We start from the raw sequence: 24,601 nt of genomic DNA on the forward strand, positions 1-24,601 counted from the left end.
TGGGGCCTTAGTCATTCAAAGGATCTTTGCAAGAGCATAACACCATATGAAGGGGAGTGGGTGGGCTAAAGACTTCTGTCAGAATGTACAGCATTCTGCGTACAGGGTTTTTCCTAACTCTGACTTTCTCCTCCGCTCCCTCGCTGGCTCTGCTTCCTCTCTCTCAGTGCATCTCCTCGCCTGTCAGTGTGAATAAAGCAAACTTCCCACATCCTCTAGTCTCTTTGTTGTTTTGCCCAGGAACTGCATCACATTATTTATTTCATCCTTCCTCCCCCCTCCATCAAGCCCTTGCCTCTCGTTTTCTCCTCTTGAATCTGGGTGCAAGCAAACAATATGTTTTAATACAGTTAAATGCACATGCATAAAACTAGGAACAAAGAATGCAGGCCATACTGAGAGAGTATGGGGGGCTTTATCATAGGAAGCAGTGACTGAACAAGATTTGGGAGTTGTGGTAGATAATCAGCTGAATGTGAGCTCTCAGTTTGATGTTGTGGCCAAGAGAGCTAATGCCATCCTGGGAGGTATCAACAGGGGAATATCAAGCTAGAATAGAAAGGTTTTTTTACCTCTATATTTGGCACAGATGTGACTGCTGCTGGAATACTGTGTCCAGATCTGGGTCCACCATTCAAGGATGTTGATCACTGGAGAGGGCTCAGGAAAGAGCCAGGAAAATGATGAAAGGATTAGAAAACTTTTGACCGAGCTCCATTAGTCCATCTATTTATCGTAACAAAGAGAAAGTTAAGGGGTGACTAGATGTCAGTCAATAAATATCGCGGGGAATTTCCCCTTCCTGAAACATTCAGACTTACCCCCTACATAATATTATGCAGCATGTGTTGGGTCAATTTTTCACCCCAATTAGTAATCAATCCAGTCTCATCAGAAAAAAGGTCAGAGTGTTCATACAATCCCTGATTGCTCCCTCCCCTGTCTCAAACAGGGGATAACCCCCACTGTGTTCAGTGACTGCGCAGCATGGAGAATAAGGAAGAACACAGACCAGGCAAACTCTCCAAGGTTTATTAACCTCACAAGGAGAGAAATCCCAGCAGCTCCTCATAGGCAATAATCCCCTTTGACCCAAACCCTGCAGGTTACATCTCGTCCCCAGTGTGCTCCCGCCTGGGGCCAGCACTAGGGGATGTTCAGCCACTCTCTCGTCAGGGGGTAGGCAGTGAAACATGCCCTTGGGATGGCAGCTGGGTGGGAGTAGGTGCAGCTGCAGGAACAAGGGAAGGCTGCAATGTGACTGCACGGCGGCCAGGGGGCGCGGGCGACAGAACAGCACCTTAACAATGGATACGGTGCCAGTAGTTACCGTATTTTCTGGCGTATAACACGACTTTTTCCACTAAAAAACATCCCCCAAAAATCGGGGGTCGTCTTATACGCCGGGCATAGAACGTACCTGTGCTGATACTGGTCCCCAACACGGTGCTTGGGGCTGGCCCCGGGCACATGGCGCACAGTGAGCGCTAGCGGGGGGGAGCGCCGGCCCCGGGCGCGCGGCGCTTGGCTGGGGAGCGCAGCCCTTGGAGGGGGCACTGGCCCTAGGCGCGTGGCTATGGGGGGGGCCGCCCCCGGGCGTGCAAGTGTCCCCGCCCCCTGGCGCCTGGCGGGCGAACGGCCACGCCCCCTGGCGCCCGGCAGGGGGACAGCCACGTTCTGTAAGTGGGTGGTAGAAAAGACCCCATCATGGCTCCAACAAGAAGAAGGAAATTTGAAGCCAGTTTCAAGCTGAAAGTTGTAAAGTTTGCCAAGGAACATAATAACTGTGCTGCTGCAAGTCAATATGGAGTAACAGAAAAGATGGTCCGAGACTGGAAAGCAAATGAAGATGCATTAAAGAGTATGCCAAGTAGTAAGTGTGCATTAAGAAGAGGCACCCCACATTGGTCAGAACTTGAAAAGCACGTAGCAGACATGGTGCATGAGCATCGTCAAAATGGTTATGTAGTGACACGAAACAAAATACATATGTTTGCACTTCAGTGGGGCAAATCTAACCCAGATCACAGCAAAGGATTTAAGGCCACTGTATCCTGGTGTACTAGGTTCATGGAAAGGCATAATCTGGTACTGAGGCAAAAGACCAAAATTGCACAAAAATTACCTGCAGATCTCGACGGAAAAGTAAGTCTTTTCCATCGACATGTAATACAACAGCGCAAGAAACATGGCTATGCATTAAGTCAGATCGGAAATATGGATGAAACTCCTATGAATTTTGATATGGTTGGAAATAAAACTGTTAATCCAAAAGGTGCAAAAACAGTGTTAATTAAAACAACAGGACATGAGAAGTCCAGTTTTACAGTGGTACTAGCATGTACAGCTGATGGCGCCAAACTACGGCCAATGATTATTTTTAAAAGAAAAACAATGCCGAAAATCAAGTTCCCTGTTGGAGTTTTTGTACATGTGAATGAAAAAGGCTGGATGGATGAAGAAGGGGTAAAGCTATGGCTTGATAATGTATGGAGTAGGCGACCAGGTGGACTTCGTCAAGAACGTAGCCTACTGGTGTGGGATATGTTCAGGGCTCATTTAACTACCAGCACAAAGAAAAGGCTGGCAAGAATAAACACAGATGCGGCAGTTATTCCTGCAGGATTGACATCATTGGTACAGCCACTGGATGTGTGCCTAAACAAGTCATTTAAAGATCGCATTCGAGAACAGTGGAATGAGTGGAAGGTTAGCGGCGAAAAGTCATTCACAAAAGGAGGAAACATGCGTGCGCCACAATTGGATGTTTTGTGTAACTTTGTCATAAAAGCCTGGAATGATATTGGTGCAGAAACAGTAATCAAGTCTTTCAAGAAGCGTGGCATATCAAATTCTTTGGATGGTATGGAGGACGACTTCTTGTGGCAAGATGAAGGGGAAGCCAAAGCTGAAGCCACACCATCTGATTCGGAATTAGATCCATATGATGACTGTCTTACAAATGTACCACAAGATGTCATTGATGAACTTATGATGTCAGAGGATGAACATGATGAGGATTTTGAAGGATTTTAAGCACCTGCAAGTCAAAACCATTTTAATTAAAATTATTTAAATCAAATCTGATCTTATTAAATGGTGTTGCCTCAGAAGGCGGGGTAGTCTTATCCGGCGAGTATAGGCCAAAACCTATGTTTTAACTGGAAAATTAGGGGGTCGTCTTATACACCCAGTCATCTTATACGCCGGAAAATACGGTATCAGAGAGGCCCATTTCTTAAGGCAGATCTCCCTCATCATTCCATCCCACTAGCCAGTCTAGTTCCCACACGCGCCTTGCAGCCACTCGAGATTTCCACGAAGACAAAGGAGGATTAGGACAGTAACAGGGAGTAATGATTAAACTAAGCCTGCTTTGCTGGCACGGGTGCAGTTGCTTGCTGTCTTCTCCCCACAGCCTGATCAGGACCAAGTCACCCTTTCTTGCCTATAGCCTCATCTTGCCAGCAAACTTTGCAGCCTCCTTCAGTCCTCCAGTGTTGACTACTCCTCCCATTGTGCACAAGGGGCAAGGAGCAGCTTGGGATATGTTAGACTGGCTGACCAGTAGAGCCTCTGGAAAAACAAGACCCCCCCCCCAGACAAGTCTATAACATCACTGAGTGACAGGTGCTTCACCTTTATGCCAGAAGTCACTCCACAGAGCATCTAATGTGCTTGCAAAGAGAGCAGTGTAAGCACACAACAGGGCAAGGTAGGAAGTAGGACCCATGCAGCCCTTTGCTCTGGCTGGCTGTGGGGAGTGGACACCACCCCTCAATAGATCTTTCGGCATCAGATCATGAGGGAGGGAAGAGACAGTGGTTTTTGTGGCTCACAGTGGCAAGATCAAACTAGGAACACTGCACTGAATTCTGGGAATCAAAGTGCCCCTGAAATACTGACAAATTGGATGCAGGTCAGAGAAGGCCTGGAGGGAATTACATCTAGCTAAACAGCAATCAAGGGAAGGAAAACTCAATAGACTCTTAGCTATTTGTACGGTGTAAACACCAAAGAATCAGAGGAATTATTTAGGGTGGAACAAAGAGGTGTTGCTAGGAATGATGGGATGAATTTAGAAAGGAACCAAGGACGCATATCAGGAAACACTGATGGTAAGATGTACTAGCCTTAGTAAGAGTCCCAGGAGAAGAGGTGGAAGCTCCATTGCTTGGGATGTGTAAAATTAGACTGGACAAAGCCTTAGGAAGTGTCCTGTGGGTAATAACCGTATTTGGTCCTTGTGGAGGGAAGAGAATGATTTAATAAATCAACAGAGCTTTTCCATCTCAAACTTCTATAAGTGTAGCAGCACGTGTGGGAGGGGACACTGAGACGTAATAAAACCTAGTTTTCCATCTTTTTACTGGATATAAAATAAATCATTTTAATAATAGTGACTGTGATAGAATTAATATAAATAAATTACTGATGTGCACTGCTGGCTTCCTTGCAGTTGGGGTTTTGGGCTGGAACTGCAAACAAGGCCTCTCTGTTACAGAATGCCATTGCTGGGGAAGGAGGATTAGCACTGGAGCATGGCCTACACCTGCTGGGAATTACTAGAATAGAGAAACAAAATACAGGACTATGTAGCACTTTAAAGACTAACAGGATGGTTTATTAGTCTTTAAAGTTCTACATAGTCCTGTATTTTGTTTCAGCTACACCAGACTAACACGGCTACATTTCTATCACTAGAATAGAGACGATACACAGGCAGGGAAGAAATTTCACTGCTTGTAACATCAGACACATTGCCCCAGTTTTTCCAGGGATGGAGGGTTTGTGTGTGCACACACACACACACACACACAAAGTATTCCCATACCTAGCCCAAATTAAATCACTAACTCTCTTTGCACACAGCCAGGGCTGCCCCTAGGGGAGTGTGGAGACTGAGATAATGCCCTTCCCATAGGTGCCGACTTCCCCTCTAGCCAGGGGGTACTCAACCCCCTCTCCGCCCTCACTCTACCCTTTCTCCCAAGCTCTCACCGCACCTCTTCCCACCCCTGCTCCAATTCCACCTCTTCCCCCAACCCCATGTCCCACCTCTTCCCACCCCCATCCTTCCTCCTTCCCTCAGTTAGCTGTGTCCCTGCTCTTCCCCCCTCTCCCTCCCCGGAACACCAAGAACACGGCAAAACAGCTGTTCAGGAGACACTGGGAGCAGGAAGAGTTGGTCAGTGAGGCTGCTGGCCAGTGAGATGCACTGGAGGGAGGGGGTGTTAGGCTGCCAGTGGGTGATGAGCACCTGCTAATTTTTCCCTGTGAGTGCTCCGGCCCTGGAGCACCCACGGAGTCTGTACCTAGGCTACAGCCTGTGTTTTCAAATGGGGTATGTTAATGTTGTTTATCTCAATTTTCCAGTAGAAGCAGCGATGCAAAATGAATTGCCACCCACATAGTCACCCAGAGGGTACTCCCCCTACACAATTAAGCCTAGAGTTGAAAATGTAGGCTTAAATGTGAGGGGAAATATTTCCTGGCAGATTGCAAACCACAGACATATGCAGAGAGCTTATCAAAGGGTAGGGTGACCTGACACTCTGGTTAATCTCAAGAGGGAAGTTCAGATCCTTGCACCCCAATATGTGGGCAGTGCCTTACACTAGATCACATAGTGAATGGTGTGGTATCATACTGTACACGGTGATAAAACTCCTTCCTCTTTTCCTTGCCACATCCTTTCAATACAGTGCCCAGAGCAGTGGGAATCCAGTCCTTTTCCCAGTGATAATGCAGCATCTGGTTCTCCTATTTCTCTTATTTTTACATTTGCATGCTCCTACTTTCTGAATTTCCATTGGTGGATTCCGCTGCTCCCACAAGAATGACTCAGGTAAGTGCCTGAGAAGGGAACGATCAGAAAGAAGCCACGGCTGACACTGTTAAGGTGAGCCATCGCTGCAGTGCAGTTTCCTAGTGGCTACAGCGTTCCATCAGCTCGCAGATGCAGGGGCGGAAGGGTGGCTCCCTCATTAAGAGTTTCTCCTCTTGGTTTATATTATCTGCAGTGGACAGTCAGCAGGCCCTGAGATCTTCCTGGTGAGGTCATAGCCAGTGGGTTGCCAGTTGTTACAGAACTTTCTTCAGCCAGCAGTCCTGTCTGAGCAGAGATAGTGGCGTCCTGTAGCTGATGTGCCCATACCTCGGGAAGATGGGTGTCGTCAGCATCTTTCCGCAGTGGGACCTGGCCGCACTTGGCATTCTCTTCCTGGACCTGGGTGACCTCAGTGTTCCCTCCATACACACCTGCAGCATTGTTGATTAAGCCGCTGGCCACATTGGTCACATGGATTTTATTGCCCGCTCTCTTCTTCCTGCTCCTGTTCTGGAAGAGGAGGCAAGTGAAGACCTGCTTGAACTTCTTGCGGAAATGCTTAGAAATGAGGGCATAGACGATGGGGTTGAGGCAGGAATTGGCATACGACAGGCAATGGGAGGCCAGGCGACAGGCATAGGTGGCTCGGTTGAATGGGAAGTGACCAAACCAGAAACATAGGATGACCAAGTGGTGAGGCAACCAGCAGAGGCAAAAGAGTATAGCCACAGCCACAATCATCTTGGTGACCTTGCGCTTGGCTTTACGGGACTCTGAGATTCTCTCGATGGGGTCTACGGAGGTCCACAGGAACTTGATGGTCCTGGCATAAGCCAAGCTCACAACAACCACGGGCAGGAGGTATCCAAACACAAAAGTGAGGATGTCCAGGATCTTCCGGCGTTGGTCCTCCCAAATGGGGATGCAGATGGGCACCCCGTGGTAGTGGACAATCTGGTAGTAGCTGAGGTAGGGCCCTGCAAAGAGCAGTGATAGGGTCCAGATCACTATGATGGCGACAGCTGCGTTCCGGGAGGTCCGGAGATCCCGAGATTTCAGCGGGTAGCGAATGGCCAGGTACCTGCAGGGTGGGGATAGGGCAGAGTTTAAAGAAAAATCAAAAGGCAAAACAAATGAGTCAGCAAAGGAACTCACTGTCACTGTCCTGCTGTTCCAGGCAGCCCCCTCCCAGGTGTTGTCACCAGTAAGGCCTCTCACCTTCCCTCCTCCACCTCTTGGGAGGGAGTGTTAAGCAGAACCCTCCTAGGCAACTTGATCCTTTTTTCTTCCGCCACCCAACCCAAACACTGTTCTTCCCAGGCCCTCCTCCATGCAATGGACACTGTGAAACTCCTCAGCCAGCTACTGGAGAGCGTCTGGTTTCCTCACTAGCACCCTGCTGCTCTGGGGGACTGATGGAAGAGCAAAGGCTGGGTACACAGCTTGTGGGGGAGCTTGTTTCGGATGCTGACAGAGGAGTAGGAGGTGAGGAGCAACAGAGAAGGGAGGGAGAGAGGCCAGGGAAATGGGGATGAGGGTTAACAAGAGAGGTCTATGCGGGGAAGGGAGAGCTGGGAGGGGAGTTCAGTGGGTTGGCAGAGAGTCTTGAAGAACAAGTCAAGAGAGGAGATGGAGAAGGAAGGTGAGGGATCCCCATGGAATGGGACAGGATGGATCTGGGGTGGATGTGGTTGAGGGTAAAAGCACATGCATGGCCCTGTGCAACAACCGGCCAGTGGGTCAAAAATGGACAGCAGAGACAAGTGGCCCTGGAGGATCAAACCCCAGACAGTGAGTGATCCAGTCCTGTGTGAGTTGTGCCCGGGGTCTACCTCTCTCCTACCCTTACCTCACCACGCCAATCAAGTCTCTTGACCTGAGGCGAGAGCCCCAAAGCGTGAGCGTGAAAGGGGTGGGGGAGGCTCACCTGTCGACAGAGACAGCTGCCAGGGTGAAGCTGCTGGCGTACATGGTGAGATAGATGAGGAAGTGCACGGCCTTGCAGGCGAAGCGGCCGAAGAGCCACCCGTCCAGCGTGTAGATGGTGGCCTGGAAGGGGACGCAGCAAATGATGAAGCACAGGTCTGCCATGGCCAGGTTGAGGATGAACAGGTTGGTGGTGTTGTACTTCACCTGTCCGTTGCGCAGCAGCACGGCCAGCACCAGCCCATTCCCCACTGTGCCCAGGAGGAAGATGAGAGAGAAGACGACGGGCACGATGATGCCTGCAGCACGCACCTCCAGGCTGTTGGAGGAGGCGTTCCAGCTCTCTGGCATCTCTCCATCCGACAGTGGGCCTGGAAAGGAGGGAAGAGAGAAGAACAGTAGGTCCTCTGTGCATCTCCAGTGTGTTCCTTGGGTCAAGAGGCCCAAGAGCACCTCTCAGTGGAGACTACAGCAACTGCTGTCCATACAGCTCCTATTCACTCTGCCTAGCTGGGGGGGGAGGGGGGGGAGTTAGATAAGAGTTAGATAATGTTTGACCAGGGGCCACTTCAGAAATTTTTGAAATGACCCCAGGCTACCCCGAAGAGACGGGGCCTCAGGCAGAAGGGGGCGGGGCCAGGACATTTCTGTGCTTCCCCACTCTCAGATCCTGATTGGTCTGGGGGTGGGGGAGTGCGCAAAGTCTTTGTCGTCCCCCACCCCCAGAGAATTGCCAGCTGTTCTGAACAGCTGGCAGTTCCTTCTACATACCTGTGCCCCTGGCAATGGGAGGAGACTTTGCCTGCTCCCCACTGATGCCCCAAGGTCAGTCAGGACCTGGGGAGGGGGAGCACGTGAAGTCTCTCGCTCCCTGCTCCTACCCTGCAAGGAAGCGCCCCGCTTAGAGTCAACTGCCAGCTCAGCAGCTGTTGGCGGTTGACTTTAAGTGCCGAACCCCTTGGCAAGGTGGGAGGAGACTTCATGTGCTCCCCTCGCCCCAAGCCCTGATTGGCCCTGGGAACAGGGGGAGCGTGCGAAGTCTTCTCCCACCCTGTCCCCATCCTGCAAGGAGCATGCGGTGCTTAGAAGTGCTGCACCCTTCACAGGGTGGGAGGGGACTTTGCACACCTCCCCCTGCCTCCAGGCCAATTGACCTGGGGGCAGGGGAGCGGCAGGGCCTCCATGGGCTGGATCAACTTGCTTGGCGTACCAGATCTGGCCTGCAGAGGCCCTTTTGCCCACCCCGGCCTACCTGGAGAGAACGCCCCTTGTGATGTGCCAGCAAGGTGAACCCATGGGTGTGTCAGTGAGAGGTTCCGTGTGCTGGTGTGTAAAGGAGCCATGGTGGCTTTAGGTCTATGCAACAGCATAGATTCCTGCCCTTCCAGGGGGTCCCACTTCTCACTCGCACTGACCCATCATCCCAGGCTGCATCCATGGTCCCCTGCCCGTGGTCCTGTTTGAGTCTGGCACCCAAAGGCTCTCGCAGGGGGTGAACTTCCTAACAGTCTTCCTACCAGAGCTCGGAAAACTGCATTTTGGCTCCATCTCCTGGGCCCTACAAGTGAGAGTCCCCAGAAACCTCACTCAGAGGTGAGAGGGATTTGCCACAGCCTGAGGGGTCATAAGCAGGAAGAGGTGTCTGGTGGGGTGCTGTGGGTACAGGGAGCTGGGGGCTTGAACCTGAGTGGGGCAAAAGCTGTCACTTCACACAGAGCTCCCCAAAACCAAGGGCCAGCTCTGGTGTGAACGAACACTTGTCCAGTGAAACCCCAGTGAGGTGTCTGGGGTGCAATAGTGTTTGAAGTGAGGCTGCAGTACATTTGCTGGCCACTAAGAATCGAACTCCAGCCCTGCTATCACATCAGAACAACGCAGTGGGTCATAACCTTTGACTCCATGCTCAGCTACGAACAAGATCTTTTGCTGATGCCCTTGTAGGCCCTGACATCCGATCTCCTGCGATACGTCAGCATGCAATAAGCTGATTTAATGATGAAATCAAGAGATGTAAAGTCCCTTCATCCACTGTGATGTAATTGGCTGAACCTCTATTAGGATCAGCCTGTCAGGATTTGCTTGGCTTTTGGTCCCCACAGGGACCTTAGCTGTACTGAATCCAACACATCCTACTCCACCAGCCAACGCTGCATGGGTGCAAGTACCAGCGTTGGCACTCCCCTCTGCCAGGCACCACTTGACTCTCTTTACTCCATTACATTCCCAAAGCTGCTAAACCTCTTGGGATTTCTTGAAGTTTTAATCTCAGCTTTCCTTTGACAGGGCTCAGCAGAGGCCCCCAATGAGGGAGGAGGCAACCCTTAGGAGTAGAGGGAGGAACTCTGCACCTTCTATCTCCACAGCATCACCTAACCAGGTCTGATAGCAGGGTACAGATGTGATCTCCTCACCCCAGAAAAGATATTTTGGCCTTGGAAAGGGTTCCGAAAAGGGCAACTAAAATGATTAGGGGTTTGAAACGGGTCCCATATGAGGAGAGGTTAAAACGACTGGGACTTTTCAATTTAGAAAAGAGGAGACTGAGGGGGGATATGATAGAGGTATATAAAATCATGAGTGGGGTGGAGAGGGCCGATAAAGAAAAGTTATTTATTAGTTCCCTAAATAGAAGAACTAGAGGACACCAAATGAAATTAATGGGTAGCAGGTTTAAAACTAATAAAAGAAAGTTCTTCACACAGCGTGTAGTCAACCTGTGGAACTCCTTGCCAGAGGAGGCTGTGAAGGCTAGGACTATAATAGAGTTTAAAGAGAAACTAGATAATTTCATGGAGTTTAGGCCCATAAAAGGCTATTAGCCAGGGGATAAAATGGTGTCCTTGGACTCTGTTTGTCAGAGGCTGGAGAGGGATGGCAGGAGACAAATCGCTTGATCATTGTCTTCGGTCCACCCTCTCTGGGGCACCTGGTGCTGGCCACTGTCGGCAGACAGGATACTGGGCTAGATGAACCTTTGGTCTGACCCAATACGGCCGTTCTTATATTCTTATGTTTATGTAGATCTCCTAGGTTGAAGGATTGATTCTACCATCTAAGTTAGGAGGGACAGAGTCAGCCCTGCCTTACAAGAGTAAACCAGCATACATGGCCCCAGTGTTCTCCAGCCCACTCCCTCTACTCTGTCCCACACCAGAAAGGGGCTAGCGCTCTGTCTTTCAACCCAGTGTCCCAGTTGTTCCATACAGGAGAGGGGCCAGCTCTTAGCAATCACTCAATGTCCCACACCAGGGAATGGCTGCCTCTTGCCAATGTTTGAAGAAATAAGAGGTCCAGGGATGAATCAGTAAAACTACTAGTTTTGTCCCATGGACAAAGCCCAGACCTCAGCATATTCTTGTCTCTTGACCTTGAGCAAATCAGTGCCCTCTCTGTGCCCATTTCCCATCCTTCCACCCTTTGTCTGGCTTGTCAATCTAGATTGTGAGCTCTCTGGAGCAGAGACTGTCTCTCTGTGTGTTTATATAGCAAGGATGTGAAAATGTGTGTAATTAAGGAATGGTGTAACCATTGAAAATTTCAAGCAGTTACATGCAGGGCAGCAGGCGGATCCCTGGAAGCCAGTGCATGCCTAAAGACGACTTTTAAGACAGCTCCCCATGCGTACTGGGAACCTGCATGTAACTGTCAATGTTAACCAATGAGCCTAGCCTCACTGTTTAATTGTTTACACAGTTACACTTCCACACCCTTATAGCCCCCTTAGCTTACCAGGTGATGCTTACTGAGTAATAGTTAATAGGCTCTGTGAGAGCAGCCCCCCCATGCACGGCCTGTTGCAGACAGAGGACTGCTCCAGCCCCACCAGGCCCCCGCACAGGGTTGCCAGCTGGCAACCCACCCTGCATGGCTGGAGCTGTCCCCCACCTGAGATCCCACTTAGTCGGTTAACCAGTTAAACATTAGGTTATCCTAACATTTAACCGGTTAACTGATTAATTGGGATTTTGCATCCCTACTCAAGCACTACCATAAATTAAAGTAATAATAATAAAGAAGCTCAGTTTAACTATACACAAGCAGGGAACTGAAGTACAGGCAGTCCCCGGGTTACGTACAAGATAGGGACTGTAGGTTTGTTCTTAAGTTGAATCTGTATGTAAGTCGGAACTGGCGTCCAGATTCAGCCGCTGCTGAAACTGATCAGTTTCAACAGCGGCTGAATCTGGATGCCAGTTCTGACTTACATACAGATTCAACTTAAGAACCCCAGGCATCCCCAAGTCAGCTGCTGCTGAAACTGATCAGCGGCTGATTCCAGGAAGCCCGGGGCAGGGGCTTCCTGTAGTCAGCCACTGGTCAGTTTCAGCAGCGGCTGACTTGGGGATGCCTGGGGCAGAGCAGTTGGGGTGCTGCTGGGTTGGTCCAGTAGCACCGCCGCTCCTCGGCGCTACTGGACCAACCCAGCAGCACCCAAGCTGCTCTGCCCCAGGCGTTCTGATTCAGCTGCTGCTGAAACTGACCAGCAGCGGCTGAATCAGGACGCCTGGGGCAGGGCAGCTGGGGTGCTGCCGGGTTGGTCCAGTAGCGCCCAGAGCGGCGCTACAGGACCAACCGGCAGCGCCCCAGCTGCTGTACCACAGGCGTCTGGAGCAAAGCCGCGGAGCAAGGGGGCAGCGGGACAGCCCAGATGCGCCGTGGCTGTCCTGCTGCCCTCGGACTCCGCGGCTTTGCTCTGCTTTGCTCCCCGTCCCCCTAGTCTGCAGACCAGGGGGACGGGGAGCAAAGCAGAGCAAAGCGGCTGAACACGCGGGGAGCTGACAGCCCAGACGCGTCTGGGCTGTCTGCTGCCCGCGTGTTCCGCCGCTTTGCTCCCCGTCCTTCTGGTCTGCAGACCAGGGGGACGGGGAGCAAAGCAGAGCAAAGCGGCGGAACACGCGGGCAGCGGACAGCCCAGACGCGTCTGGGCTGTCCGCTGCCCCCGTGCTCCTCCGCTTTGCTTCCTCTCCCTGGTCTGCTGGAGACCAGGGAGAGGGCCCCGTTCGTAACTGCGGATCCGACATAAGTCGGATCCGCGTAACTCGGGGACTGCCTGTATTCTGATTAATTCCAGGACTTTGCATGCTCAACAGCCTCAAGCAGAGTATTGAGTGACAGCGCATGTAACCCGTGAGGCACAAGCATCATATCCCATATTAGATGATCTTATTATTACCGCAACAGAACAAATTGTCATTGGTGGATCAGTAATCATGAGGGAAGGACACTGTTACCTAGTAATAGCTGATCAACTTTTTACGGGTGCCAGAGTCCCCGAGAGCCTCTTTTGTCTTACTCCTACAGTGACTCGGGCTTTCCCTTTCTTTCCTAAAACCCTCTCTCTCCAGCAGGTTATCGCTGCACTCCTGGCTATTGAGTGACTAGCTCTGTACCTCTGGCTCACATGGGGGAAAGCTAGTCCTCACAATTCTCCCCCACCACAATACCCTCTGCCCCACATGGATGCCTATTCCCATAGCTCTCCCACAGCACATCCTCTCTTCCCCACATGGAGAGACCAGTCCCTGTAGGTCTTCCTCCCCAGAATCTCTTCTGCCCCTCTGCTTAGCTCTCACTTCTGAGTAAACTTTGCCCTACATGGAGAGACCTGTCCCCACACATCACTCTCCAAAGCATCTTCTCTGCCCCACTTAGAAAGGACTGTCTGCATAGCACTTCAGAATCCCCTCTTATCTCCTATGCCCACAGATCTCCCCCCGCTCTGAGTGCCCTCAGCCCCGCACAGAGAATGCTGTCCTCATAGCTCTCCCCATAGTGTCCCCTCTACTCCACATAGAGAGCCCTGTCCCCATAAGTCTTCCTCTCTAGAATCCCCTCTGCCCCACATGGTGCCATCTGTCAGCTTTTGCTCCCAGAGTCCCCTCTGGCCTATACAGTGAGAACTGTCCTTATAGATCAGGGGTAGGGAACCTTCTGCCTGGGCACTGAATATAATCTGTTGCTTAATTTCATCTGGCCCTTGTCCCACACAGAATCCTGTCCCCCGCACATTTTCTTTGCCCCACATGGACACCTGTCCCCATTGCCCTCCCCCAGCATTCCCTCTGCCCCACATAGACACCTATCCACACAACCCACCCTGGCGGCATCTCCTCTGCCCCAGACACCTGTCCCCATTGCCCTCCCCCCAGCATTCCCTCTGCCTCACACGGACATCTATCCACACAGCTCTCCCTGGTGGCATCTCCTCTGCCCCAGACACCTGTCCCCACAATCCTCACCACAGAATCTCCTGTGCCCCACACGGACACCTGTCCCCATAGCTCTCCTGGTGGCATCAACTCTGCCCCACACGGACACCTGTCCCCACATTCTCTCCCCCCAGCATCTCCTCTGCCCCTCACATACACTTGTCCCCATAGCTCTCTCCGCAGCATCCCCTCTGCCCCACACGGACACCTGTCCCCACATCCCTCCCTCCCCCCCCCACATCATCCCCTCTGCCCTACACGGACACCTGTCCCCACATCCCTCCCTCCCCCCCCACATCATCCCCTCTGCCCCACACGGACACCTGTCCCCACATCCATCCCTCCCCCCCCCACATCATCCCCTCTGCCCTACACGGACACCTGTCCCCACATCCCTCCCTCCCCCCCCCACATCATCCCCTCTGCCCTACACGGACACCTGTCCCCACATCCCTCCCTCCCCCCCCCACATCATCCCCTCTGCCCCACACGGACACCTGTCCCCACATCCCTCCCTCCCCCCTCACATCATCCCCTCTGCCCCACACGGACACCTGTCCCCACATCCTTCCCTCCCCCCCCCCACATCATCCCCTCTGCCCCACACGGACACCTGTCCCCACATCCCTCCCTCCCCCCCTCACATCATCCCCTCTGCCCCACACGGACACCTGTCCCCACATCCCTCCCTCCCCCCTCACATCATCCCCTCTGCCCCACACGGACACCTGTCCCCACATCCCTCCCTCCCCCCTCACATCATCCCCTCTGCCCCACACGGACACCTGTCCCCACATCCATCCCTCCCCCCTCACATCATCCCCTCTGCCCCACACGGACACCTGTCCCCACATCCCTCCCTCCCCCCCCCACATCATCCCCTCTGCCCCACACGGACACCTGTCCCCACATCCCTCCCTCCCCCCTCACATCATCCCCTCTGCCCCACACGGACACCTGTCCCCACATCCCTCCCTCCCCCCTCACATCATCCCCTCTGCCCCACACGGACACCTGTCCCCACATCCCTCCCTCCCCCCCCACATCATCCCCTCTGCCCCACACGGACACCTGTCCCCACATCCCTCCCTCCCCCCTCACATCATCCCCTCTGCCCCACACGGACACCTGTCCCCACATCCATCCCTCCCCCCTCACATCATCCCCTCTGCCCCACACGGACACCTGTCCCCACATCCCTCCCTCCCCCCCCCACATCATCCCCTCTGCCCTACACGGACACCTGTCCCCACATCCCTCCCTCCCCCCCCCACATCATCCCCTCTGCCCCACACGGACACCTGTCCCCACATCCCTCCCTCCCCCCCCACATCATCCCCTCTGCCCCACACGGACACCTGTCCCCACATCCTTCCCCCCCCCCCCCACATCATCCCCTCTGCCCCACACGGACACCTGTCCCCACATCCTTCCCCCCCCCCCCCACATCATCCCCTCTGCCCCACACGGACACCTGTCCCCACATCCCTCCCTCCCCCCCCCACATCATCCCCTCTGCCCCACACGGACACCTGTCCCCACATCCCTCCCTCCCCCCCCCCCCACATCATCCCCTCTGCCCCACACGGACACCTGTCCCCACATCCCTCCCTCCCCCCCACATCATCCCCTCTGCCCTACACGGACACCTGTCCCCACATTCCTTCCCCCAGCATCTGCTGTGCCCCACACGGACCCCTGTCCGCCGGCTCTCTGGGAGGGGAGTCGCACGGCGCAGCGGCCGGGCGCTGCAGCTCTCCCCGTCGAGTCCCCTGGCTGTGGCAGCGGGGCGCTCGCTCTCTCGCTGGCGGGTCCCGGCCCCGGGTCCCGCGGACGGGGCAGGCAGGAGCCAGGGTCCGGGAGAGCGAGCGCCCCGCTGCCTCCCTCTGCGCCCCGCCCGGCCCGGCCCGCTCACCTGCGCCGCGCTCCGGGGGCGCCCGCCGGCCGGGCGCTGGGAGCCGGACTTTGCCCGAGCAGCGCCTCTCGCACGTGGCGCCGGGACCCTGTGACTCCCGCCCCCCCCCCAGCTCCCGCCCGCCGCGCTTCGCCCCGCTCCGGGAGGCTGGCTCCGGCGTTAACCCCTCCGCGCCCGGCCTCGCCAGCGCCCCCCACCCTCTTCCCCGCCGTGTGCAAAGGCCGGAGGCGGCCTCGGCCCAGGGCACAACGTGCCCGCAGCTCTGCGCAGGCCCAGGGACCTGGCGAGCCCAGCAGCCCGCGTGGGGAATAAGGGGGGCCCGGCCCGGCCCGGCCCATCGGCCCCACAGCCGGCGTACGGGGACTGAGCGCCCACGTGCAGTATTAACCTGGCCAGCTTCCCACCCCTGCGGCCCCAGGGCTCCTGGGCAGGAGAGAGCCGCAGGGCCCTCCCCGTGCTCCCTCTGCAGCATCTCTCACCTGCGCTACAGCTCACAGAACCGGTGCCTGGTAGCCCCTGTGGGCATGGGGGGGACATTCTGCAGGCAGCCAGACAAGGCCTGCTGCATGAGTGCCTCCACCCAGGCCCTGCCTTAGGGCAAGGTGGTTGCCTTGGGCACCGCGTCTTCAGGGCCCCATACTGCCCAGCGCCTGCCCGCCCGGCTGGGAGCTGCCCTGGCTGGGAGCTGCCCGACCACACGCTGCAGCCAACCACAACATGCTGCCTTGGGCCCCGCAAACTCTTTGGCCAGGCCTGACTGCGCCTTCACCAGCAGGAGTCTCCTGCAGGCAGGGGAAGGGAGCCATTTGGGTGGGAGTGAGGAGTCACAGGCTCGCTGCAGTGACGCTGACACCCAGGCCAAAGTGCAAAGGGCATCATGAGCCCAGCTCTGCCATGGCGATAGGCCACCCGAGGGAATGGGATGTGCAAGGACTGCAGCTTCCCTGAGGGCCTGCAGCTAAGTAGGATAGTTCAACACACAGGGTTAAACTCTGATACAGCAAGGGAGGGAGATGAAGGACCCCAAACTAAAGCCTGTGTGTCTGACCCCAGTACAGTTGTCGTATGGTATGGAGGCATGTGGCTTTGTCAAGGCGCAGGTCAAGTGGAGAGATCCAGTCTCCCCTCATGCCCCTGCTCCCCATGAGATGATACAAAGTCGCTTACTTGTGGCTTCTCCTTGTCTCATTGTGGAATAACACAATCACAGCTAGGAGAGGCCATGCACTGGGGAAGATGAGCAACAACCCCCCACCCCCGCCCCCATCCACTTCTCTCCCTTCTCCAAAAGCCCAGTCCCATGCTTTAGTGCTGGGCTAATGGATGTAGTGCAGCTTCATATAGGAGGGAGCTTTCCCAGATGGCTGGGATGCAGTGTGGCATTTGTGCCAGGACTGAGCCTGGCACTTCTGGGCCTACCATATTGGTTACTGAAATAAAAAAAAATCACTCGAGCCCCGGCACCTCTTCAATTACAAACTGAGCACTGCTGGGATGGCCAAGCCCCCATTCCAATTCGCTCTGTGTGGCTTCTGGGCTCTCACACACCTTGGCACTGCGTGCTCTGCTCCACAGGCCTAGCCATGAAATTTCCCCCAGCACCCAGCAACAGACGGTTCTTCCAGCAGCATCTCTAGCATCAACTGCTGGACCTTGCTCCCGCAGCAGCACCCACTGTACAACTACAACCATAGCCTCACCCCGTCAGTGGCCACAGCAACATCCATGCAGGACTCATGACACCCCAACGTGCAGGAACACCTTTACATCCCCAATTACCCCTCTCCAACAAGCAGCTTACCTATGCTGCCAGCAGCACCCCAGGGACCCAGCAGCACCCCCGCCCTCATGCAAGCCCAGCAGCACCTGCATCAGCAAAACTCACTCTAATCCTACCACTCAGCACCATCTGTACTCCTGCAGCTGCACCCACTGCACCCAGCATCACCCCCTGCCTCTACACCCACCCATCCGGGGGGTTGTGTCCCTGTGAAAAGCTGGTTGTGTCTCTGTGGGCAGCAGCAGTGGCTGGTATCAGACGTTGTAACTAGGGGAAAGGGGAAGGATTTCTCTCTGCCAAAGGGATCCACTGATAACCCGAGAGGTAGAGGGAGGGAACTCAGAGTGCCAGCCTGAAGCAAGGCACACGCAAGGGGAGTCCTGAAGGAGCTGCACCCATAATGGAGGTAGTCAGAGCAGGTCTCCTTTGCCTGCTGCTGCTGGGGAGCTGGGCCCAGGGGCCTCTTCCCTCTGAAGCCTCTCCCCTCTCCCAGGAGGGAAACCTTCCCCTAAGCGAGGACCTTCTGCTGCCAGAGATCGGTGAGACCACCCCACCTCATCCTGACGTCCACCTCATCCGAAGCAAGCCATCTGCTCATGTGAGGCCGTACAGCCTGTCCCGCTCCCCCAGTGACTACCACTACTCTCCCAAGCCCAAGCATCTCAGGGCCCCTCGGTTGTTGAAGCTCCTGGGCCCCTCGTACGATCCCTTCTGGATGTCCCCGCAGGATCCACGAGGCCGCAACACCAGCCTGGAGCAGCTGGGCACCCTGAGCCAGGACCTGGCCGATGGCACCAGCCGTTACCGGAAGAAGCTGCTGCGGGAGGCTGAGAACGTGGAGCTCCCTCGTCTGCTGCCCCTTGAGGAAGGGTTGGCCAGTAACCTCAGTCAAGCTGTCGCCCACCGCCTCCGTCAGTGGCTGGTGGATAGCGCCACCTGCTCTCTGACCTCGTCTTGGGTGGATCTGGGGCCTGTGTTCTGGCCACGTTGGGTCCGCCACACGGAGTGCGACACCTCCCACACTGGCTGCTCCTGGCCGCCTGGCATGACCTGCCGCCCCGCCCAGTTCACCCACATCAAGCTCCTGGTCTGGCACTGCTGGATGAGCAAGGACCCTGTCATAAGCATGGGCAGGATGCTCCAGCAATGCACTTGGAGACAGATCCCCTACCCAGTAGTGTCTGCTTGCAAGTGCTCCTGTCGGTAATAGGACTGTGAGGAGTGGGTGGCTCTTCCCCCACTGGAGGTGTGGGGTCATGGCTGCATTGCCACCTCAGTGCTCCTGCAAGGGGTTGCTATCGTGTTGCAGCTGTTTGAAATTGTCTGCACAGCCGGAGCTTGAGCGGCTGAGCGGAGGATGGCATGGCTCCACCCACATTCTCTGCTGCAGATAGAGCTGGGAATCCCTCACAGATACTCTCATCCCCACCTGGACCAGCAAGAAACCACAGACTGATGCTCCTCTGACCTTTTCCTCCACTACCACCAGGATCCTGCATCCTCCTGGAGGAAGCTGAGGCAGTGAGAAGCAGGCGATCCCTAGATATTTACAGAAGAGGGGGAGCAGAACTTGGTCTCCCCTCCCATATCCAAGGGAAGGAAGCCAGGAACAGAGTGCCATGGGAACTGGAGGCACCAGCAGTCCTCACCAGTTTAGATTCAGAACGCTGTGGCTTTGGGATTCAGGGGACAAAGTGCTATGGAGTTGCTGGCTGTGATTACTATCACAAGGAAGCCCAGCTGTCTGTGTGGCCTGGAGAAATAAAGTTATGGAGTAATAACTAGTAGGCATATGTGTGATTTAATATAGAGCTAGAGCCAAATCAAGCCCTTTGCTTTTCAGAGCTACTTGGCTATGTGGCACAGCCTGCTGGGTCTTTGCTTATGGGTTACAGGCTCAAATCCCCATGTCAGGACATAAACTCATCCCACTGCAAGATGAATCCCAAAGGGAAGTATGCACTGTGCTGCTCTGTTAAACCATAGTCCCTGGAGCAGGGATGGGTAATAATTTTCATGGGGGAGGGTTCCTCCATGAATTTTGGTATGTGCTCACAGGCTGGCTCTGGGTTCCTTGGAAGGGGTGTGATCTCAGGTGGAAGTGGTGGGACTGGGGATTAGAGAAAGAGAGAGAGATGCTAGGTGTGAGATACAGACTTTGTGACAGATTGAGTGTGCACAGCACAGAGATGGGAGAGTGTGCGGCAGTGTGTGTAAGACAGCACAGAGACAGTGTGGCACAGACTAGGTATGCGTGACAGTGACACAGAGAGTGTTTGTGCTGGTTGCTGCCAAGCAAGTTTGTGGGAGAAGCAGAGTTGTTGACTCGAGTCCCACGACTTGAACTCAAGTCCGACTTAAGTTGCCTAGGTGACTCGACTTGAGACTCGACTTGGGTTCATTGTTTGTGACTTGAGACTTGACATGAGACTTGCTAATTTTGTTAAACCGACTTGGTGAAAAAATTGTCCGAAAATGCCGATATTGATGGCGTGTACAAAAGTGACTTGACATTTTTTTAAATTAAGACTTGAGATTCGACTTGGGACTTGAAAGTGACTTTTGGGACTCAAGACTCGACTTGAGACTTGAACTGTAGTGACTTGGGACTCGACTTGGACTTGACAAGGACAACTTGAAGACAACACTGGGGAGAAGCCACGTGCTCTTTAAGACAGGGAAAGCTGTCCCCCCCACACCCAACTCTGCAGGGATTGGGTATGGGAGGGAAGTGTGTGTGAGAGAGAGCACAAGAACTGAAATCTTAGAAACAGTGCACTGCCTCTTCAGACAGGCACTCAGCTCTGAGTCACCATCCACGCTTCAGATTGGAGTAGCTCTGCTGTTTCCCTCTCCCCAACCCCTGCTCTGCAGAGATGGGGTACAGGACAGAGGGACCCCCTTAATTCAGCACTCCCCTTTCTCCTCCACTCATCCTCCTTTCTGCACAGCTAGCAGGAATTTCCTGGGAGCAGCTCAGCTGGCAAAACCGAGCAAGTTGGGGAGCGGGGCAGCTGAACACATGCTGCCAGCTGTAAGTAAATGCATGGTCTGCTAATCAGCTGAGCGGGCCGGACAGAAATGTTTGTTTGGCCAAATTCAGCCTGCAAGCTGGATTTTGCCCACTGCTGGGCTGGAGGATTCCCGGTGCTGGCAGAGAAGGCAGTACTAGGGCGGGAGGAGGTGGGTTCTATATTGTGGGCCTGCCTGAACCATAGCCCTCTGCAATCATGAGCGCCAGCCCCTGAATGTTACTGGGCACTGGGGTGGACTCAGAAGTGGGATCCCTTCTGCTCCCCTTGCCCCTTACCTGGGAGCAAGGAGGAGAGTGGCAGATAAGGCGAGTTGGCCAGCGCCAGAAGGAAAGGCAGCGGTTAGCTGTTTACACAGGGAGTCCTTGTGCATGGCTGTTGTTTTAGCAATTTATCTGCTGTGAAGGACTTGGGACAGGGTTGGCTCCATTTCCCGACATAGCCCAAACAAATGAACCTGCAGCAGCTCTGTGTCTCTTGTCTCTGTGGCTACCTTCAGTCAAGCCCTGCTTTCCCCTAGGGCTTGGCCTGTAGCTTCTGACCCAAACCAATTACAGAGAAATGCCTGCCTGCAGCTCAGGACTTCTCTGCAGAGAGCAGAGTTCATGGGGCTCTTGCAGATGGGGTTCAACCACTGCCTTGGCCTCAGTAGAAATGAGCTCAGTGAATCTCAGCCCAACACAGAGCCCCAAAGCCCAGCTTGGAGACGTCAGTCCTTTTCTGTGTGCGGGACTGGAAAGCCAGGAAAGCTGCAGACTAGAATTTAGCACGCATGTTGCAAACAGTGGCAGGTCAGGAATACAGCCACTGCGGGTCAGGCTCAAGATACACTAGTGCAGCTGTGTGAGTGGCGGGGGGCTGGATAACATAGGAGGGAAGGAGCTGCAGGTCCGGATTGAGGTACATCAGCAGAACTATGGAGAGCCCTTGACTAGACTAGCAGGGGAGGCACGACCTTGGCCTTGTGTAGTCTGCCAATTCCTGTGGCGCGCTCAGCAACACGCTGTGAGAAGCTGCGGCGTCTGCACAGTGCGGTTTACATCAGGAAATCCTGAGAACTACAGCCTGCCAGCGAATTAAACACCAACCCCAATCCTGCCATGACCAAGGTGTTCTTTGTTTGCAAGATGGCATTTCTACACCCCCAGCCTGCCCAAGCGCTCATCTTGCTCCTGCCGCTGTAGAAAGCGTTGTTTGCCACAGAACGGGATCTCGAACCAGAGCAGCTGTTGGGGGAGGACGTGGATGGCGACAAGGGGTTTGGCGGCTAAAGGGGAGCAGGAGGGTGGAGGGGACAGAGGCGGCAGCATTGGCAGACGGAGTGGGGAGGCTTGGGCAGCTTGCAGTGACATCAAACTTTTCTCACTGGAGGTTGGCAGCAGGGTGAGGGTGGGGTTTGGGCCACTGGGGCAAGGAGGCAGATTGGTCTTGTTACTAGAGAGTTTGGCAGCAGCAAGAGGGGCACTGCCTCTCTTTTCTTCCCCTCACCCGTTTGCTTACTCTTCCCACCATCCACCTGCATGCATTGGCTCAGCAATGAGCTGACATGGGTGCAGGATCAGAGTAGCAGGGAGATCTGCAGGCCAGGACGGAGGGGCACTGGGGGAGCAGGTCTGGAATAGCAGGGGGCAGATCAGGAACATGCTGCATTGGTAGAGCTGCATGGGAGTCCAGGACAGGAACAGAAGTGCACCAGAGACAGGGGCAAGCCTGGCACCGAGCATGCTACTCCTGCGGGTGACAAAGGGGCATCAACAGACACAGGCTATGAGGTTAAAGGGGCCTTAGTTGATACAAGTGATGGAAACTTTACTCAGGGGCTCAAAGCCCCCTGGCCTGAGGCTTAGATGCTCCCTGTTGGTGCGGTGGTACAATGGGGCCCAAGTGGCAGGTGGCTTCCACTCATCTTCTGTGGCCATGAGCCAAAGCTGACTTGTGTTGGCACTGCCATGGCTATCCTCTCAGCCAGGGGGGCCCTGGGCAGATGTTTGCTCTGAATCAGATGGCATTGGTGCCCACTAGCTCTATGAAACTAGAGGTTAGCACCAGGCTGGAGCTCACCACATGAGAAGCACTCACACAAGAGCACTTTGGGAACTGGAGCAAACGTTCTCTTGACGCTTAAGCCCCATCTCATTTTAAAACCAAGCAAGGCCCATTTGTTTTCATCTGCACAGAGATTGTCTGCTGGGTAGCTCCTGTCCCAGGCTCTTGACCTTTCATCTCACTCCTGAGCACCCAGGGACCCAGAGGCAACAGCAGCGAGTGCTTACATGGAAAAGTAACAGGGAAGCAATGACTAGATCCAGTCCTGCAGCATCTCTGCTGCCTGAGGGGTTTCTCCTGGTGCCTCTTGTGGACCAATAGTTACAAGTGGAGACAAACCGGGCTAGTTCTGCCTCCTTGCTGCAGCTGCTTTTTACAGGTGTCTTGTGGCAGTCCGACAAGACCATCCAACTAATTTTCAAACCACATCACTGAATAAAGAACTGCCAAGAGAGATGCCCCAGCTCTCACTCTTAATAAAGACCATGTAGACTAGATGGGCAAAACACAGCTGCCCAGCTCCTAAGTCAGGTGGGCTGCCCTGGGTTCACAGCACCTGGACTCAGATGTCTCCCTGTTTGCTGCTGAGTAATCTTTACACGTCTTGCACAGACTGGTACCTCCTTAGCTTGGGGGGCTGCCTCTTGCTTTTTAGAGGAGCAGTTACACTTCCCACCACAGCTCCCAGGAATGCGGGGGGGGGGGGGGAGATCAGCTACTGGCTAATATTTTTGCTGCCCTGCCCCGCAGAGTGGTGCTAACACACGGCCCCCACATGCACACACATAAGGCGAAATTTTCCAATTCAGAGCAAAGATGATGCTAAAAAATGTCCTGCGTGCTATGTCGGGTTCACATCTGGCTCCTGCAAAGTGAATCACTCACAAAGACTTTAATACACAAATGCCAGGGTCCAGCCTTGCCCCCTGTTTTCTGGCATGTTATAATTGCATGAATGGTTCCAAATGATAGGCTTCCCTCCTTGCAGGCGATCTCGTGTCCTCAACCCTGAGAGACAACACAGCCTCTGAACTCCCTCCCTCTAGGAACAGACATGGGGCACCAGCGCCCTCTACTGGATGGTGATTGTATAGGTAAGAAAGGTGTCAAGAACCTTGTCCCCAGTCCAACCTGTTTTACCTGTGGCTTAGGCCCTACACAACCCTAGAAGGCCACAGGGTACAATGCTGCTGTTCCACCTACTCAGCTGCATTCCCTCTGCCAAGAGAGACAGAGGCAGGAGGCCAAGGCAGGGACAGCAACTTGAGCATAAGGGCTTGAACTGGCTACTATGGCATGGAAACCACTAACACAGGCCTGCACAACATATGGCCTGAGGGCCGCATGCAGCCCGCAGGGGCTCACTGTGGTCGGCGTGGGCGACGCGGCCCCATCCGATCCGTCGGCCAGGTGGAGGAGCGGAGCGCTACTGGGGAGGGGGAAGTGCGGCGATTCTCACAGCCGGGCTGCCTGCGTGCAGCTCTGGTGCGAGGAGGCGGGATGCGAGCCAGAGGGCGGGACGCCGGCAGACACCAGGATGCTGGCTTGACGTGGCGTCATGATGTCATGACCAGCGACCGCCGGATTCAAAAAGGCTCCGGCAGCCCCGCAACCTGGAAGGCAGAAGCCAGGTGGGGAAGGGGCTTGTGCTGAGGAGAGGGGGGCAGGCACCACGGGGCAGGGTGCAGAAGAGACAAATGCCAATGCCAGGGGGCCAAGTGGAGTCACGCATGGCGGTGGGTTTTTTTTTTTTTTTTTTCCTTGACAAAAATTTTTAGCCTGGGTGTTTTTTGGGAGAGCATCCCTACTTGTGGCCCGCAGCTGTTTTCTTTGGAATAATATGGCCCTTGCCGCTTTCCGAGT

General features: G+C 54.4%; 2 protein-coding genes across 4 annotated transcripts; one reads left to right on the top strand and one right to left on the bottom strand.

Moving 5' to 3' along the window:
• Nucleotides 1–223: 223 nt before the first annotated feature.
• On the bottom strand, nt 224–16,008 carry GALR3 (galanin receptor 3). Of its 3 annotated transcripts, none has more exons than XR_016350458.1 (4): nt 15,881–16,008; nt 7,758–8,127; nt 4,679–6,911; nt 224–4,591 (listed from the first exon to the last, which is right to left on the bottom strand). XR_016350458.1 is itself a non-coding variant. In XM_089781275.1 (4 exons), the coding sequence occupies exons 2-4, from the start codon at nt 8,105–8,107 to the stop codon at nt 6,014–6,016; spliced, it is 1,164 nt and encodes a 387-aa protein (XP_089637401.1). In that variant the 5' UTR covers nt 8,108–8,127; nt 15,881–16,008; the 3' UTR covers nt 224–6,013. The 3 variants fall into 3 exon arrangements, 2 of the variants coding, with proteins under 2 accessions (XP_089637401.1, XP_075793265.1); XM_089781275.1 differs by having other exon boundaries at nt 224–6,911; nt 7,758–7,879; nt 7,964–8,127; XM_075937150.2 differs by having other exon boundaries at nt 224–6,911.
• A 1,998-nt stretch (nt 16,009–18,006) lies between these two features.
• LOC102450945 (noggin-like) lies at nt 18,007–18,893 on the top strand. Its single transcript, XM_006118974.4, has one exon. The coding sequence runs from the start codon at nt 18,061–18,063 to the stop codon at nt 18,865–18,867; it is 807 nt and encodes a 268-aa protein (XP_006119036.1). The 5' UTR covers nt 18,007–18,060; the 3' UTR covers nt 18,868–18,893.
• Nucleotides 18,894–24,601: the final 5,708 nt, after the last annotated feature.

The sequence above is a fragment of the Pelodiscus sinensis genome, chromosome 1 (genome assembly GCF_052426305.1).
Source record: "Pelodiscus sinensis isolate ZL-2025 chromosome 1, ASM5242630v1, whole genome shotgun sequence".
Lineage (NCBI taxonomy): Eukaryota > Metazoa > Chordata > Testudines > Trionychidae > Pelodiscus > Pelodiscus sinensis.

Coding starts and splice junctions, on each gene's coding strand:
- LOC102450945 (XM_006118974.4), top strand. CDS start 18,061: ATGGAGGTAGTCAGAGCAGGTCTCCTTTGCCTGCTGCTGCTGGGGAGC.
- GALR3 (XM_075937150.2), bottom strand. CDS start 8,107: ATGCCAGAGAGCTGGAACGCCTCCTCCAACAGCCTGGAGGTGCGTGCT. Junction 6,912..7,757: donor GCAGCTGTCTCTGTCGACAG/GTGAGCCTCCCC, acceptor CCCACCCTGCAG/GTACCTGGCCATTCGCTACC.